Source organism: Eurypyga helias, unplaced genomic scaffold (genome assembly GCF_000690775.1).
Source record: "Eurypyga helias isolate BGI_N326 unplaced genomic scaffold, ASM69077v1 scaffold12280, whole genome shotgun sequence".
Classification (NCBI taxonomy): Eukaryota; Metazoa; Chordata; class Aves; order Eurypygiformes; family Eurypygidae; genus Eurypyga; species Eurypyga helias.
Window position 1 is genome coordinate 145,665 of NW_010227691.1, and position 18,613 is coordinate 164,277.

An 18,613-nucleotide genomic window follows, 5' to 3' on the forward strand; every position below is an offset into this window, starting at 1 on the left:
CTTGTTAGATGCTTAAAGACTTGGTGGCCTGTCCACCAGTATTAGCACAGTTATTGTTTTTAATGACTTGTACCTCTTTTTTTTGTTCACTTTAATGAAAAAAATAGTATAGAAGTCGTACTGCAGTAATTGTATATAAACCATAGCAGCATAATCCTTATTGTGACATCACAGAAAACTGGGCATTGAAAATTTATTTTGCTATTTCTTAGGAGTGGATTTGGCTCTGGCTTTCTTTGTAGGAGATTTAAGATTGAACCAGCTTCCAATTTCTGCTTTTCAACTTCCACTTTCTTAGCTCTTATTAACAGAAGGGGAAATGGTACCTGTCAATAAAATAGCTGCAGCTATACATCCCGGACATAAAGTTCAGACTACATGTTCAGAACAAGTAGGAATGTTTTGGGTTTGTGTGGAAAGGTTTTGGTAGCAGGGGGCTACAGGTGTGGCTTCTGTGAGTAGCTGCTGGAAGCTTCCCGTGTGTCCAACAGAGCCAATGCCAGCCCGCTCCAAGATGAACCCCAAAGACGAGCCCATCAGTGGCAGTGGTAGTGCCTCTGAGCAGCTCCTTACCACAATTCTGAGGGCTGACAAAGTTTCTTGTAGATAGTCTGGTCATCTGAGTGATCTCCAACTTCGTGTGTCTGGCTGTGTAATTCTGCTTTCTGGCTTGCATCAGCAAGAGTTCTTGTGGAAATCTTCATTAAATATCCTGGACTAGTTTTCAGTCCTTTTGTGTCTTAGAATATTGCAGAACCCTGTTCCGATTTCTAAAATTGGTATCTTTCTCTTTGAAATTTTATGTCTTGCAAAATTTAAGCACTGTTCCAAAGAAAGCCATCTGCTGTAGGCTAACTTAGGTATTACATAGCCCTCAAAGCAGTATGTTAGAAATGAAATCTGTAATTTCAAATACAGAACCGGAATAAAACTTTTGACTTCATTTGTACTCGTGGAAATCCAGATTATCTCCATTTATATGAAATTTCTTCATTCTTAGACAAGAGAAATAGTAAGTAAAATCTCTGTAGCAATGCTGTGCAACATATATGATTTTACTCAGCTAAAATCAGACATGACATAGATACATTTGCTTTTGAGACAAGCTTTAGGATATTGTGTGGTCAAAGTGCTGAAAAAACTACCTCTCTTTCTAAGAATATTATGCCACAGACATTAATTTCTAGAGAATCAGTTTGCTACTCTACAGCTCAGTAACTTAAATATTAAGGTGGGCCTGACTGAAGTATGAACGGAAACTTAATGCATGTGTGTGTGAGACCTAGCAGAAACAGAAAAATAACTTAAAAATCTTAAAAGACTTAAAGGGTTAAAAGAACGGCCAGCATTGATAACAAAGGACATTGTACCCGACTGCACCACTTCCAGTACAATTCCCAGCAGCAAGAGTAAAGAATGTGTTGTTTATGCCAAAATCAAAGGTCCTGCACCCTGATAATGCCACAGCGCAGATGACTTCTCGGTGAAGACCCTTCATCCAACCACGGACAGTAAATAAGGTTGTAGAAAGCAATATATGCCATTCCTTTCCATGTTAACCATCATGAAATCACATTCCCACTGAGGAAAAAGAGGCAATGGACAGTAACCTGGTGTAAGATTCATGGATGCTGGAGCATCCAAAAGTCTAAGGAAAAAGGCTGCCACATAACAGCTGATCTGACCTATGTTTAAAGAGAGAAAAACCTGCCCAAATTTAGTTTTCAGTACTTCTCAAGAATCCCAGAGGCACTAAAGGGACTCACAGTAGCTTATGTCCCTTGTCTTGTGTGTTGAACACAGGTGATCCTGGCCAGAACACTCAGGCATACACGTTTAGGTATGTGGGTGTGAACACACAAATGATTAAAATTGGAGAGACTGGCTGTGAGTAAGTAAAATCTGTTTACTTAGAAATTTTGGAAAAAGATATCGCCTTCCCCTTCCCCAAGATCTCCTTGAGTTTTATTGCACCAAATTCTCCACACAACTTTTTTATGTAGCTCTGTACAAGAAAATGACGGTTTATCTGAGCTGCAGAATTTGCAATCTAAGTAGTTAAGGCATTAGCATGTAATGGCTCACAGATTATTTATTTTTAAGACAGAAAAATAGGAGAAAAGAAGACCTTAAATGCAAAATTCAAGAAGAAACAAGTAAAAGCCACTTTTGGAAAGGAAAACAAACCAAAAACCTCTACCATAATTAGACATTTTCCTGTAAGCCTTTGGTAGTTTCAGAGCAGCTGTGAGGGAAACTAATTCCTTTTGATTGGGTCAGTGTGTGGTACACTGTCCCTTCATGTTTATAATGTCTCTTAAGTTCTGAAATTTTGTTTGTGTTTTTAAATATATTTGTTTGCAGTAAAAGAAGCACTGAAAGAGGACACACTTCAGATTCTGGTATGGATTTAAATTTATTACATGTAATATATCAACTTTGATCATAAAAGGTGTAAATATAAAACAATAGACAAAACATCTGCCACTGGAATTACACTACCTCAGAAGTAAAATGTGGCAACTGATGGCATCCATCCTTGCTGTTTACCTCTTTAAATCTATTTCTTTTCTTTATTTTATTACTTTGCACAGATAATGTATGTCCATAATCCTCATAAAGGTCACTCTTACCTACATTTCTAGTCTGTTTCAGCCTTACTGACTCCTAGCCCACAGATACTCTTTCATCTTTTTTTTTTTTCCCCACAGATTTGCCTTCTGAGCAGTTTTTAATCTTAAAAAACATTTTGTTTGTCTTGCCTCCTATTCAGCCAATGGTGAGATAGATAGATAAAGAGACCATCCTAAAAGAAACATCTGCGGTCAGTGGCTGGAACTGCTTTTCAGAAGTTTCATCTCATTCTCTGCTGTATTAGAAAAGTTGCCTGACTTATGGATGACTAAGTTATGAGTTGACTTTTACCAGTTGTATTTTATCGCTCATTGTTATGTTCAGATTTCTGTTCTCTTGAGTTTTGCAACTTCCTGGTCTGAACATGCCTCTAACTTGGCCATCCACATTAAAAAGTTTAATTTGTAAATGTAGTCACATTGGCTAAATACAGGAGGGGGGAAATAGATACGTCATGCAATCTTAAGAAAATATTACTCTGCTTACAGCATGCTCTGTGGCTAATATTTTGTAATGGTATTCTCTAAATCCCTTGACTGATTCTAAAGACAGAATAAGGGAACTATTAACCACAGTTAGATGGCTAAAGGTAGGTGACATGTTTCCCTTTCAGTGTTTTCTTATTCCATGTATTAAATTTGGCTAGGAAGACTTTTAACTACTGGCAAAGAGAAACATGGTTTATTGTAGTTCTCTACAATATTCTTCCTGCTTCATGATTTTTCATAAATAATATTACTTAGAGTTGTAAAGGAAATACAACCCCAGCCCCAAGCCCCCCAAAACCCCATGGAGAATAATACCATTAAATGATACAGAATAATTTCTGCTGTAATATTTTAGTAAAGTGCATGTTGCCAAAAATAAACAAACATCTGGAAGATGAAGGATCATTCGGTACATTATATAGTCCAACATCTTTGTCTTGTTACAATCTTGCATGATTTATCAAATATGTAGAAATTAGAAAGCTACATGGATCAGATGACCGATAATGGAAAACAGACTTTTACCTTTAGGTTACTGGTTCAAGTCCAACCTATGCATACCAGCAAATACTACTCACACTCTGGGTCTGGTATGTAATACACATGTATCAGTGAACTCCTACTCTGTTACCAATGTAAAAAATGGCAACATCATTAAATTCACTCTTATAATTGATATTTTTCATGACAGTCACGACTTGTGCAGGAGATTGAATAGATATTGATGCTAACTTCTCGGAACAGTTTCTCTAGAACTGAGATTTAGCACACTGGAAAGGAAACTATGAGGAGACTTCCAACTGTGCACCTCCAAAACCAGATAATATCCTGTAATAAAAGAGAGAGATAAAGGTCTAGAAATAGTCTTAGTAGAAGTTAACACCTCTGCTTTGGTACCAAACAGCTACTGAGATTTATCAACTAAGAACACCTCAGAAAGCATAAAGCAAGTCATAAATCCCAAGCTACTAAGTTCCATAGAGTATGCCCTCAAATATTCAGAGAAGTGGAAGTCAGTGTAGATGACCCAAATCTCATGTCAAGTGAAAGGAACATTATCTTAGGTCTGAAGACTCTTTACAAACTGTATCTTGAAAATGCTCTTCTCTGCCACAAAAGATACATACAAAGCTGTTAACAGGTCTCAAAATCTCTGGATTTTGTTCCAAAGTTCAGGACAGTGACTTTCATCTCATTTCCACAAAACTGGTGAAGTAGACCGCATGTGCAAGCACTTTAGTGCAGTACTAGTCTGGGTCAGTATAAGTCTGGAATGCATCTCTCCCTCTAGGCTTCCTCCATTTGGAGAACATCTGTCCTATTTCCTTTGTTCCCAATGTCTTCTTTTGATTTGTCCCCAACTCCATTCCTGGTTAAGCTGTCTTACTGTCAGTGCTTCAGATGGGAACGTTATGTATTTGTCTGCACAAAGCAACAAGGTACATCCTTACTCTTACACCAACAGGTTACTCAGTCATAGTTCAGCTGAAGTTCATTTTGCTCACTTGATCACAATGTGTTTTGCAAAGTTGTGATCCTAGTAACTTTATCAGGTAATTATCCATAAACCCTACTTAGTAATAGTGTCTATCACTTATTGGAATACAGCTAAAGAATATACAGAGAATCTGAAGTGCGGTCAGTTAAAATTTGAGTCTGTGAGGTTCAGAATGCTTCCTCCTTTTCCTTGCTTCCATATTCTCCATCTTCAGGGAAACTAACTGATGCAACATGTTTGAAACTATGGCCCCTATATAACTTAAAACCAAATAATTTCTGAGCAAAAAGGGGGGTTTAGATGATTATTTAGATGTTCTCATGCAGTCCAGGATCATAATATTTAATAGTGCTAGTAATGATATATAGCTACATTGCAAGATTCAGAGTCTGTTTTGAAGTGTTTTCTTCTAAAATTGTGGTAAGTATATACACTCACATGAATGAATATTGGTATTTCACTGAAGTATATTTAAAATCTATATCATCCAGGAATAATAAGACAAAAATAACTCTATTTGTTGAATATTATATAGTTAAGCTAAGAGATTCAAAAAGAGATTAGAATATAGCAAAAACTTTGCTTGTGCTTGGTACCTAGATCTCAGGTGTGTTAGTATCTTTAGCTTGTATGGTGTACCTGGAAAACCTAATTTAAAAAATTCTAACCACTTGTCCAGTTTGGATGCAATCTACTTTTACCTGTCTTTTCCAACTAGAATATATGAGCACTAGTGTGAGTGATTTCAACAACAAGTTCGCCATGGGAACAGCAAAACAGCACTGATTTCAAAACAGTAGATGCTTGGTCAGGTATAAATATCAATATTCAATAGTTTTATGGCAGTATTGTGCTAGAAGGCTGCAGTGGACGAAAATCTTTATTAGAGCATAATTTTAGGCTTTTGTGCCTTTATGCTTGGGATAAAAATACCGTGACAAAATTCCTACTTTTGATCATGCCTTAGATATTGCTTAAGAAGTGTTAACTGCAGCACAGGGGGTGCAACACCCACAGAGGTGGTGTATTACCTAAGTTCTAAAGAGTACCTTAGGTGTGCAAGGCCCTTTAAGGACACTAATCCGTTGTCAGGGATTTAAAAAAAAAAAAAAAAAAAAAAAGGTGTATTTTCAAAGGAGGCCCTGAGATGGTCAAACAATATTAGCACAGGTACAGTGACAAAATAAATTGCAAAGGTCACACAACTAAAGTGGATTCTCAGTGATTACAGTAAACCACTCTGCCTCTGTGCAAACATAGGCCACTCTGCAACAAGCCTGGCAAGTCTGCAATACTCTTTTTATGAGGGGTGATAGGATTCAAGAAAATTTCTGTCTCTCCCTTTGAATCCTGAAGTTCTTATACAGCATAAACAACAGAATGCATCTTTAAAATCAGAGTTAACACAATATAATTCACTGCTTTGACTAATTAAGTTGAGTGGAGATAAAAAAAATATAGTTTCTGGTTCCATGAAAGAATCTGCCAAATTGTATAGGATTTTTCTAAATCAATATTTTTATCTAACATTTTTAATTTATATTCTTAATTTTTCATACTACATAATGCAGCCAGTGATGAATGAAACTAACCAGAGCCTTCTGTTACACAGATTCAAGAAAAAAAAAAAAAAAGAAAAAAGTGACAAAAACACTGCCAACATATTCACAAATAGAACATTAACTTAGACTTCAGAATTCTTACATAATATGATTTTTAAAGTATGTTAGTGTTCTTAAAACACAGCCTTCCCAGCTACACTGGGTTTGGAGTTATGCTGGTACAATTTACAATTTTACGGTCAAATGATTTGTGTCTTTTTGATGCTTCACAGCAAATTTTCATTTGTTACACAGAATATATCAATTTTTATCACAAATCTAATTTAAATTAATGTGAACAAAAACATTTTGTTAGTGCATATTCTCACTAATAAAGTAGATGCAGTGTGCCTGTGTGCATACAACAAAATGTTTAAAGCATTGAGATAAAAAGTGAATAAACATGTCAGAGTTTCATAAACTGTTTACACATCATCAGAATTCATTACAGCTGCCAGAAAAATGCAGCTCAAGCACTAAACCTCAGAGCATATATGACCTCTAGTGGGAGAATATGAATTACTGGAAGAGAAAAAGCTGTCAGTGGAAGTAAACAGTAACATCTCCTGTGCCCTCTTACTTTTCCCTAGACAGAGATTGGGACAGCACTACCTTCTATAATTCAAGAGAGTTATTCTTCTACACCATTGACAGAAGAACCTGAGGAAGAAGCATCAACGCCAAAATTAATTGATGGGTCTTCAGCACAGGGGTCCGGAGTTCTTGGACCCCAAACTCAAGATGGTTAGTAGGAACGATAAAGGAGTTTTGCATTTGAATTTTACTTTTGAGTGAACCCTCTTCGCTTGCTTATGAAGGTCTACCTCCCTCACTGAAGAGGAGGTATATAATTTCTATACCTCTCTTACTATAGAGAGGTATAGCATGTCTATCTTGAATGCTCTGAGGTACAACAGGTGCCTAGTCAAAAGTGTTTCCACACTATTTCACTATGAAAATGACTGTGTGACACAATATCTTTTTCAAATAGATAACTTAAACACTTACAACCTTGCGAAAATTTGCTAATGGTTGGCAAATACTGCCAGTACATTTTTATTGACTTAAATTTCAAAATCATGACCAATTATTTTTATTTTCTAATGTTTTGTTACATGATTTTTACAAATGTATACAAAATATAATTAAAATGTTGAACAATTTTTGACCATGAAAATTAGAACTACGAAACTTAAGGAAAGGGAACTATTTAGAAATGTTGCATGAGGCTTATTTTCTGTTCTTCTGACTAGCTATATTGAAATAAGAACTTTCCACACAGAGGAACAAAAACTGTAAAACACAATCTGTCCCTCTCCCACACAAACATTGTGCTGCTAATAATAGGCATTTGTTGGCAGCATCTCAAAACTCTTGTAGTTGAAACTCACTAGAGTTAACCACTGCTATGATGTTTCTTTGTGTTGTATGGTGCTCAACATACAAATCCAGGAAAGGCCTAATTTTTAATATGCCTAGCATTATAAATGGGTGCAATAGAAGACAAGTAAAATTAAAAAAAAGAAAAAAGAAAAAGAAAAAAAAATAGTTCATCCTTCCAAAATTGTGTGTTCAGTGAGGAGAAATTAATCATTCCTAGTCTTGTTTTCATCCGTAATACAATTGAACCTTGACCAGGGGAAAAAAAATATACACTGATGTTAAAACAAATAAAAAAGTAAATGAGAATTTCCCAAGAGAGTTCGAAAAAAAGACAATTTCCTTCAATTTTGAAATCTCCAGGTTGTTATAAAATTTTTCACTTAAATATTACGTATTAGGAATTCTGTAGCTGTCAACATTTTTGAGCACTCAATGAAAATCAACTAGCGCATCAACTAAAGATATGTATGGGAGGCTCAAGGCTGCAACATACCAAATAAGATTATTTTGTGTATTTTTTTTCAGCAACATATTTTCTTGTCAGATGTTGTTGCTGTTCTTGGCTTTGTACTGGATAGAAGGCTACAAGGCTCAGGAACATTAGGCCAAGTTAATTTTTTGTTGTTGATATCTTTATGAATCACTCCCATACCTCTCTCCTTTTTCAGTCTACACCAGACATAGGTAACAAATATCACTCCTCCAGTATAACAAATAGGAGAGAAGGGGAAACTCTTCCCATACTGTGTTGCAATATTTTGAAAAAACATCAGCCATCCTGAACTCTACATTCATTTAGGACTATATTTGCTGGAATGGTTCAAGGTATGACAATTTATTTTTCCCCTATGTCAGGCTTACTCCCTGAAACTAATTGAAAATGTCTTGTGGAGGAAGGTAGAGAAAGTATAAAAAAATCTCCTGTGTCCAGATGTGTTATTCTGGGATGCTCAAGAAGAGATTCTCAAATAAAAGAATACTCTGGTCCCTGATTCCTTAACTTTTCCTGAAAACACACCATATACATAGCCCACCTTTCAGTTAGTTACTGCTGCCTGTTGGTAAATGACACAGGTTAAGAAGACACATCTTCCATGTAGCCACAAATTATCTAGAAAAAAACTCACCTGCAAGAAAAAACATTTTCATACTCCTTAACTATGCCCCTATTTGATAAAGTAAGCAGAACAAACAACCAGACATCTGCTACAAGGAGGAAAACATGAAACAGAACAGTATTTCTATGGGAGTAAAAGCTGAGAAACAGATAGGCTGATTTATACCCATAATCAAGGTAAAGATGTATTAAAAATTCAAGGTGCATAGTAACTAACACCTTTTCCTACTGAAAATTGCATTCAGACAAATCACTTAGTGTCAAAATTCTCACCAAATTCAAATGTATCATCAAAGGAGGTTTCTGAATTCACTGTATTCATGCAGTTTTATGACTGAGATGAAACAACTTGATTTTTCATTTTCATGAACTTCTGGTGGTAAATAAATGTTTTGTTTACATGCTCTCCAAGTTTTCCTAACTCAGACTGATAGAGAAATTTTTCATGGTGCTGAATTGAGGTTCACTGTAGTTCTGTATGAAAATATTAATTTCTTTACAAATTATTCAAAAGTATTATTTACAGAACCAAATTTGGGCATTAATAAATTTCAGTCATCAGCAGTTATTTCTCCATCTAGATGGAAGTGTACTCTTGCCATTTTAGGGGAAATGGATCTTTTGTTGGCTGCTGTCACCTATTCTATTTCTATAGTCTGAGAAACACTGTATCAGAAAAGCAACTTAAAGGAACTTCTAATAGTCATAGGCAAAAAAAACCCAGTATGGGAGTAAATACTATCATCAACAAAATCTTATCATTATATGCTTAGGTAAGTATTTAATTGTAGTAGTTTATGTATCATTTTTGTATAATTTTTTGTAACAAAGTGTTTTCTTTTAAATCCTGTGATAGGTCTGCCCACTTGCCTTTTGTGTACATGCTTAGGCACCACAGTCTACTGTGACGATCACGAGCTTGATGCTGTTCCACCATTGCCTAAGAAAACCACATATTTCTACTCACGCTACAACAGAATCAGGAAGATCAACAGAGATGACTTTGCTAACTTAAGTATGGATAGTACTATTGTTGTAATTAGTTTTAATTTCTATTATTCCTGGCTCACACTAAGACAACGATTAATTTTATGTAATGTTTGATGATGGTAGTATTATACACATAAATGCATATATGGAAAAGTGGTTTGCTACTTCTGAACTTAAAGTTCAATACTTCTGTGGCAGACTCTCTGTCAAATTTTTAAATTATTAGAAATAACAATGTCTTTCTTTTTGCTGTTACATAATTCGCTTTTAGAAAGGTAGAAAAAACCCCAAACCACACTGAACTTTTGTAGTCTATTAAAAATTACAGTTTTTCTAAACAAGAAAAATTCTCAGGTAGACATCCTTTCAAATATTTGCAAGTATCTGTGTGAAAGGAATTTTACCTTTAAATTTTTCTTTTAAAATTCACTTTCAAAGTATATGTTCATTGGTTTACTCCAGAATTATCTAGGAAAATCTTTAGTAAATGAAAACTACTAATCCAAAACTACTTGTGGCCTAAAAGTGGCCAAAATTGGTGATTTAGAGAGCTTATATTTTCACATTTCCCATTTGAAATTCTTCAAGATACCTGATTTTACATGAAATGTTAAGCCTACCCTGTTTAGGTATAGGTATTGCTATACACTCACCAGCCTGAATATCCAGCCACACTATTCTTTGTTTTACACCTAACTTTGTGTAAATAATGGTTATTGATTTCACAATGAGAAGTGTGGAATTGGTGCCAAAAAAAAAAAGGCTACTACAATAATTCAGGGGAATGCAAAAATCCTTTTCTGAAAGAAAATTATAAATAATTGGCTCACTCAAAACAAGATAAAGGTTGGGAAGGAACATAATTAGTATATTGAAAACCTAAGGGGAACAAATACTAAGAAGAAAGAAAATTTATTTAGGCTAAATTATACTGCTAGCATAAGGATGAAGTAATAAAATAAACATGAGAAACATTCTGTGTGGAAAACAGAAGTAAGCTACAGAATAAAGCATTTAAAATTTATGCATATTAATACACAGATATTTAGACATTTTTCTCTTTTCTCAAAAAAAAGTCTAATTTTCTTTTTTATTGGAAAATGTGTTTTAGGGTATGTTTTGAAAAAAGTTAATATAACAAATTTCTTACATACAGAAAAATGCTGAAAATAAAGAAACGTGGAACAAGGTCAAGAGAATATGTTTATTTCATAGATAGAATCATAGTATGGTTTAAATTGGAAAGGACCTTAAAGACCATCCAGTTCCAACCCCCGTGCCATAGACAGGGACACCGTCCTGTAGACCAAGTTGCTCAAAGCCTCATCCAGCCTGGCCTTGAACACTTCCAGGAATGGGGCATCCACAGCTTCTCTGGGCAACCTGTTCCAGTGCCTCACCAATTTTCCTTTAAAAGTTATTTTTTCCACAACATAACCATTTGAAAGCTTCCCAGAACACAGAAATTTCATAACTAATAACTTTAAAATCTTGCACTGAAAAATGTATGAAGAATGACATAGACAATTGTCAACAGGATGTGAAGGAGATGTTGGTCCCCTTTCTTAGGAAAACTATTCAAATACAGATTATTGTATTTTACAGAGAGAGAGAGAGCTGCAACATCATGGGTCAGGAATGGATCTGATTCAAGATGCTTCACCTATAGTTTAAATAACCCAGTTGCCTTTTTCAAAACTTTCAGCACATACATTCTAACATGCTACTTGTGTATTATTTCTCTACCAGACAATTTAAAGAGAATTGATTTGACTGCAAACCTTATATCAGAGATCCATGAAGATGCCTTCCGGAGATTGCCCCAACTTGAGGAGCTGGTGCTCCGTGACAACAGGATAAGGCAACTCCCGGCATTACCACCTACTTTAACATTCATCGATTTTAGCAAGAACAGGCTTGGTCGCAAGGGAATACGTAGTGAGGCATTTAAAGTAAGTGTTTGATGGGAAAATCTTTTCTTCCTCTCTCCAAAGGATGTGGTCAGAAGGGCAGCCTAAGTGTCCCTCTACAACAGTAAAACCTTTATAAGCATCATGACTGTGCTGGCTGCTGGACAATCTATAAAGATGAAACAAGATGTATGAGCACTATCAGTTGGACATGACAATTGTTTTTATTATTCTTTACGGAGATCCACACAAGACGTGATGGCACATTATGTTTGTATCTATGAACTCACTACCCACATGACTAGTAAGACTCCAGGAAGCTGCTTGATGTTCGCTTACAAGTACGCAAGAGGGAAGGACAAAGCTATGGACGTCAGTGTTTCAAGCTTACTTTGCCATGTATCTACATGGGAATTTGCTAGAGTATTCATTAAATGTATACACTTTCTTTCCACCTGGAAAAGCAGGGAAATTGGAACTTCTGAGCGGTTGTCCTTCCTTGAGAATTTTGGTGGGGAGAAGCAGCAATGTACTGCTCCTAATGGCATATGAAATCTGAAGTCATCATAGATTATAGACTAGCTTGATACGTTAGATCTGGCTCATATGCTCTATTCAATTGCATGTGAGAAGGGAGCTGGAACCAGCCATCTCTGAATTCCTCCTTTGGAAGACAAACCAACAGCAGTTACTGAATCAGATATTTTCTCCCAGCCCTACATGAGGCAGATGTTGGGAATAGGAATGATGGGCAAAAATCAGTCCCCCACATCAAGACTTCCATACTTCCAAATAACCTTCACCCTGATTTCTCAGAGTTCTGTCAGTAGGAATAAAACTAGGACAGTGTGCTCAAAGAAGTACTTATGTACCATGAAAACTTGTATGTGGACAAAGGGGTCAAAATGAGAATAGTCTACTGAGCCTTATTGACTTAGACAACTGTTTATCTTACAGTTGTTATAATTACCAGATGAAGCTGTTTCTTCCACTAAGTCAAGGGAGAAAATGATTTACTTTTCTAAATGGAATAAGAAATTTATTTTTAGCTCAGGCATTTCTTCTGCAGTTATAATTTGCCTCAACACCAGTGCACTTCTGAAAAATTGAGTAAGCTTGTCACAAAAGCAAGAAAACATACAGAATTGGAAGCCTTTCTGCGTAATGCCTGAGCAAGGCAGTATTTTCATTTTAGAAAAACATCAGTGAAATTACATATCTAATTATTATGTCTCTAGACATTTCAAAGAACTTTTTTCCTTTATTTTAATCCAAATATCTAATTTTTAACCGTAATATTTCTCAACCTGTGCCAAAGAAATTATGTTACTCTTTACATTTCTGCCTTTCCAACCATATCATGCTGCAACAAAATGTGTTGGTATCCAGCGGTACTCGTTGCAGTGACAGATTTCAAACGTATTTGCTAGAGTTTTTTAAAAATGCCTGTCATTTTCCCTTCATCCTTTAGGATCTGCATGAACTGCAGCATCTTTACATCACTGACAATAATTTGGATCACATTCCATTGCCACTTCCAGAAAGCCTCCAAGCTCTTCACCTTCAGGTAAGTTACAAAGGCAATGACTCGATATATCATGTTCAGATAGTAAGTAAAACTGGCAAGGGTAACTGTTATCTGGTTTTTTTCTTCTGTTTATTCAGAAGTGTACTTACTTAACTAAACAAACTATTGGAAACATACAATTAATGAGTGAATGCAGCGTTTAAAGGAAGTAAAATTTAGCTCAGCTAAGCTTAAATTATTAGAATTTGTAATTAAGTACTTTTTGACCATAAAATACTAGATTGTTAGTACAGATTAAAGTTAAGTTATCCACTGTCAAGAGCAACAGTAGTCTAAGAGACTTAAAAGACAGAAAACCCTCACACTGCTCATACATACTGACCAACAGGAATACTTTTAGACATCCAAAGAAACTTACTTTACATATTGGTTGTACCTATACCTGTGCATTTCATTCTCTTAGTAAATGTCAGTCCCAGTTGCCAACATTTTTCAGACAAACTTTTCCATTTGACTGTGTTGGAACATCCCATCCATCATCTTTCTATATTACTATTTTTTATATTTGCTTTTACCTATACATTTGTTTCTGACTTCTTCGTTTTAACCTTTTCCATCTCTGCTTCTTTCCTTTCATCTCCTCTTTTACCAATGCTCAGTTTCAATTATCAGATGATGTCAGTGTTTAATACATAATACAACAAAAAAGCTTTGAATAAATGTCCTGGTGTACTGTCCATAATTTGACTTCTATCTTTCAGTAAATAAGTCTATAGAAATGTTCTTCCTTCTAGCTGACTATTTTTTTTCACCTGCTCATGCTCATAAAATAAATATTCAGGGCTATGTGCTACAGGCCAAACCTAGTGAGCTGGATTTTTTCACCACCAATTTCTGACTAGCAAAGGAATGGAGAAGGGAAGACTTTTCAGAGAGCCCTCATTTTAGGAGATGACCTTTTCAGTCTTAATTTCTGACAATACTGTATTATAGCAATTCATTGTTGAAAATGGTTCACTTTAAGAACAAAAGCTCAGTGAAGTCAAGGTATATAAGAGGAATGTACATGAAAGGAATAAACCCCAAGTATTCCATTTTCCCTGTATATATACAGATGTGGGTTAAGCTAATGTGAGAGGGCCTGGGGGAATGAAATCTGTCACATATCAAATTGCAGATTTGTGCTTTTGCAGGTTGAGGCTTATCAAGCTGTTAGAATGATAGCTATGGTTCTACAATTTTTGGACTGGCCTATGCTGGTTTGAATTTGTGTTAGTAAGGCTCTTCAGTATGATCCCGGAAATGAAAGTTCTCTATACTTCTACCAGCCCCTCCTGCAGAGCCTGTCTCTGCTACATGGTTTGAGTTACTCAGTGTGAAGCTTTGCATTGGCCAAGAAATTTTCCCGTCTGGGACATTTTTCTGTTGATGACTTGCAGTCACAATCTGGTCCCTTGGTTTCAAAGAAGTATCTCTCTAGGCATTGAGAATACATCCCTAAATTGTTCTTCAAAGAGTAAAAGACTGCTTTCAAACAAGTATTCTGACAACTTTTTTTTTTTTTTTTTTTTAGAACAACAATATTCAAGAGATGCATGAAGACACTTTCTGCAAAATGAAAGATTTTACATATGTACGTAGGGCACTTGAAGACATCAGACTGGATGGCAATCCCATCAACCTGAGCAGAACACCTTATGCCTACATGTGTTTACCCCGCTTGCCAGTCGGTAACCTCATCTAAGCTTTAACAGAAGCCAATACCACCATACGCTATAAGAATCTTTAAAGACAAATTATTAAATCACTGCTACAGTAAGCAAGATGCATTTTTTTAAATCTTGTTAATTTGGGAAATATTTCTATTAATAATTAAATTGATTACTGAGATACAAAGAATAATATGAAATGCTAAAAGACAACTCTATTATCTACCCAGCTGTAAGTTTCATAGCAATACCAGGAAAAATATTTTATTACAAACAACTGTACTGAGGCAATAAAAAATCAATGTAAATTCAAGATTTTACACTTAACTATTCAGTAATGTATGAGTTCTAAAATTAAATAATTTTATGTTAAAATCTAACTGTAACTTAATAAATAAATAAAAATAAAATATATGTACATAATCAATTATCCCCTTTTTATTTAATTAAATACCCTTCTCTAAGAAAGATATTAATTTTTTTACTCCTTTCCTTAAACATCCCTTCATTTTGGAAAAGTACTAGCAGTATTCCAAAAAGCTTGTTTTGTTTAGCAAACAGAATCTTTCCTTGAATCAAGAATGAAATATAGAGATTAAACTTGTATCAAATTACCCCAAAAAAGTACACAAACTCTTTATTTATATTTTTGTAGTAATAACTGGTCTTTGTAATGCTGATGAGGCCCAAACAGGTCTTCTTTATCCTTGATGAACTTGCTTGACATATAATCTGTTTAATAAAAATTAATGCAGTCTTGCAACTTCCCCATTCAAGTAGATGCCAAATGTATGTCTGTGTTAGGGAACAGAAATGCTCTGAGTTCTGCAAGTATGAATGTCTGATACAGGCAAAAAGTCAGTGTAAAGTTTCACCAAAACAAGAGGTTGTAGAAAAACGGCACCAAAGGACAAGCAGACAAAGACTCCTACCATGTGTCCTTTGGTCAGAACTGTCATGCCTGGCATACACCAGAAATAAAAAGACTGATGGAGATGGAGAAACTAGACAACTTACTCTTACTGACTCCTGTTTCCAATGACTATGAAGACTCCTAGGGAATATTATCAAGGCCATAAGCAGTAGTATAGCTGTCATTTTCCACTGACTTTTGGGAGAGAAAAGCCTTTAGAAATTTTCTACTTAAGTTATCCTCACACTACTTTTACAAAGAGAATGTACACGAACCTGATTGATTTTAGCAAAAGATAGATAAAGCCAGAACAATGAAAAGCCTTGAAAAAGCTGTGTAATGGAAAAAACTCAGCATTAGAGACTGTGCCCAGTTATGTGCCCATATTCTGCTCCTAAGGAAAGCAAGCAAACAAACAAACAAAACCATTTAGTACCGGCAATATGCTGGTGCACGTTCACAAGGCCAATTTTGTTCATTATACATATAGAGTATCAGCTGTGATCCCCTTTATACTGTGAGTGGATGTTAATGCAAAAATAGTAATCTCTTTCGTTCTCTGCCACTGTGTCTACTACCTTTCACCACTCCTGAGGATACCAAGACTATCCTGAATCTTGGCTGTATTTAAAAACAGTGTTTGCATGAGTTTCTGTAATTATTTCGAGTGATGTATATGAGAATTGGGGTTCTCATTTATTAATAAGAAGGAAGACTAACCCGAATTTCAAGCAATAAAATAGAAACCTTATAGGAGGTAAAAGGGTGTGTACCCTGGTGGGTGTGTTTGAGAAAGTAAGGAAGCCAGAAGGACACAATAAAAAGAGAGCATCTTATATTTCTGAAGTTGAAAATGCAGTTCACTCAGCAACTGAGTCAAGCAGAACTTGTAGGATCAAACCCAGACCTAGACCACTCTAAATAATTTCTTCAAAATCAATTAGTGGATTACAGAGGGGTACATATTCAACACAGGAAGACAGGTGTGCTGCTTTAATCCAAATACTCTGCCCCCAAGATTAAAAAGCATATATGTCCCTGTATGCAGGGTCTAAGTACCCGAGTAACAAATGAAAGGTATTAGATTTGCAGATAGTTCTCTTTGCCAAATACTCAATACGGGGCAATAACCTGGAAAGTCTATTAGAAATAAAGAACTGAATAAAAAATAAATTACTTTAAAAACCAAAACCAAATAAATACTATTTCCCAGCTTTTCTGTAGCCAAGCCCAATTTGAGGAAATTGGCAGTGCATCACTGAATTCAGTTCCTCATCTCTCTCCCTTGATCCTTTGTGCACTATTCTACTCTTATAACACAGAATTTGGGTGCTGTAGAAACCTCGTGCAGTGTTTGACTTCCTGGCTCGAGTGGGACACCAAGTGAGGTGTCCGATGCCTTCCACGCTGCAGGACCTTAGCACCATGGAACATAACCAAAACAGCTGCAGCTCCCAGCAGTCGGTTACTATGACACAGTGAGTGTGGCATCAATCTTCAGACTTACTTCATCCTGTTTTCCAGGTTGTAGGATGGTGTTTCCACTTATGCTGAATCCACAGACTGAAAACTGTATGTTGTCCTCTCAATTCCTTAACTGACCAGGCCTTACATTACCCTTCTACCGTGAGAGTGTTATCAGGGGTAATACAATTGATGCTCTTCCCACTTCAAAAAAATAGTTTAGAGGTTAGCACTAATAATGCCAAGGTTACGCATTTGAGGCACGTATGAGCCAATCTGCTGCTGTTTTCCACCACCCTGTCTGGACATGTGGCAAAGCCCTTGAAGTGGATAAAGCCCTGCCTCTTCAGGGGTAATTTCTGCAAGTCCCTCTTTGCTAGGAAGTCTATGCCCTTGGAAAAAATCTTGAATCACAAAAGTAAAACCAGTTTTGGTTTTATAAGAAAAATATTGCTGTTACATTTTATAACAGTTCAGTGCAGCAGTCCTGTGTTTTACATCTTTTGATAACATCTGAGGGGAATGTCACAGGAGGAATGAGTAACTTGTAAATCATTTCTTGGCCTGGGGAACTGAGCTGTACCGGGAGGACATCAGCTGTCTGAAATGGTGTAGCTGTTACCCTTGTACTCCTCTCAGTAAATCCTGTTAACCCAGGCTTTTGGCAGAGATGCAGCTATTTCTGCTGCTGGCTTCTGGAGCCGGAAGGATACAGGGATGTCTCAGTAGAACAAACCATTGATCAGGGCAAACGTGCCTTCAGCCACAGACCAATCTGACTCAGATTGCGAGACACATTAGAAACTTAACTGTTCAACATTGTGCAATTAATTTAAGTTACAGGGAGTTGATGTTAAATGTCTAGTTTCTATCAAAGACCTCATCTGAAAGGAAACCCATGAGGACACATTCTGCAGAAAGGCTGAAGCTTGTGTCCATCAAGAAGATAAGTAATGACATCAATTCCAATCAAACTGATCATCATGAGCATCATACTACTTTTATAATTTTCCTTGGCATACTGAAGTGAAAATGCAGTTTGGAAAAGCTGTATTTGCTTAGCCAATTTGTCTCTCCAGCAAGAACCTTTGATACTTCACTCAAAACTGAACACAGATAAGGGAGTATTATTAGCTGAATGGGCTGCTAAAGAAATGTTTCTTTTGGTTTGGGAAGATTCCTGAAGTGCTACAATCTGACCAGGAGGCAAAGAATGACTCCAGAACCTGCTGTAGTTAACATGATAAGCCAGAGAAAGCTTTCCAAAACGTAACTATGGTAAATTACATCACCAGACTGCCATTTTATACATTGAGTTTGAGATCACAAACTGTATCTGAAATAACAGTTAGGGCCATCTTTATTAAGCAGAGACTAT

At 36.0% G+C, this 18,613-nt stretch overlaps 1 protein-coding gene across 1 annotated transcript in view; it reads left to right on the forward strand.

Annotated features, from left to right (window-relative positions):
- Positions 1–14,909, forward strand: part of EPYC (epiphycan) — a 23,845-nt gene extending 8,936 nt beyond the window's left edge. The window contains exons 4-8 of the mRNA XM_010157190.1: positions 6,812–6,965; positions 9,578–9,736; positions 11,461–11,663; positions 13,093–13,188; positions 14,723–14,909. Coding sequence (XP_010155492.1) covers positions 6,812–6,965; positions 9,578–9,736; positions 11,461–11,663; positions 13,093–13,188; positions 14,723–14,893 — 783 coding nt within the window. The 3' untranslated portion in view covers positions 14,894–14,909. The remainder of the gene's footprint in view (positions 1–6,811; positions 6,966–9,577; positions 9,737–11,460; positions 11,664–13,092; positions 13,189–14,722) is intronic.
- The last annotated feature ends 3,704 nt before the right edge of the window (positions 14,910–18,613 follow it).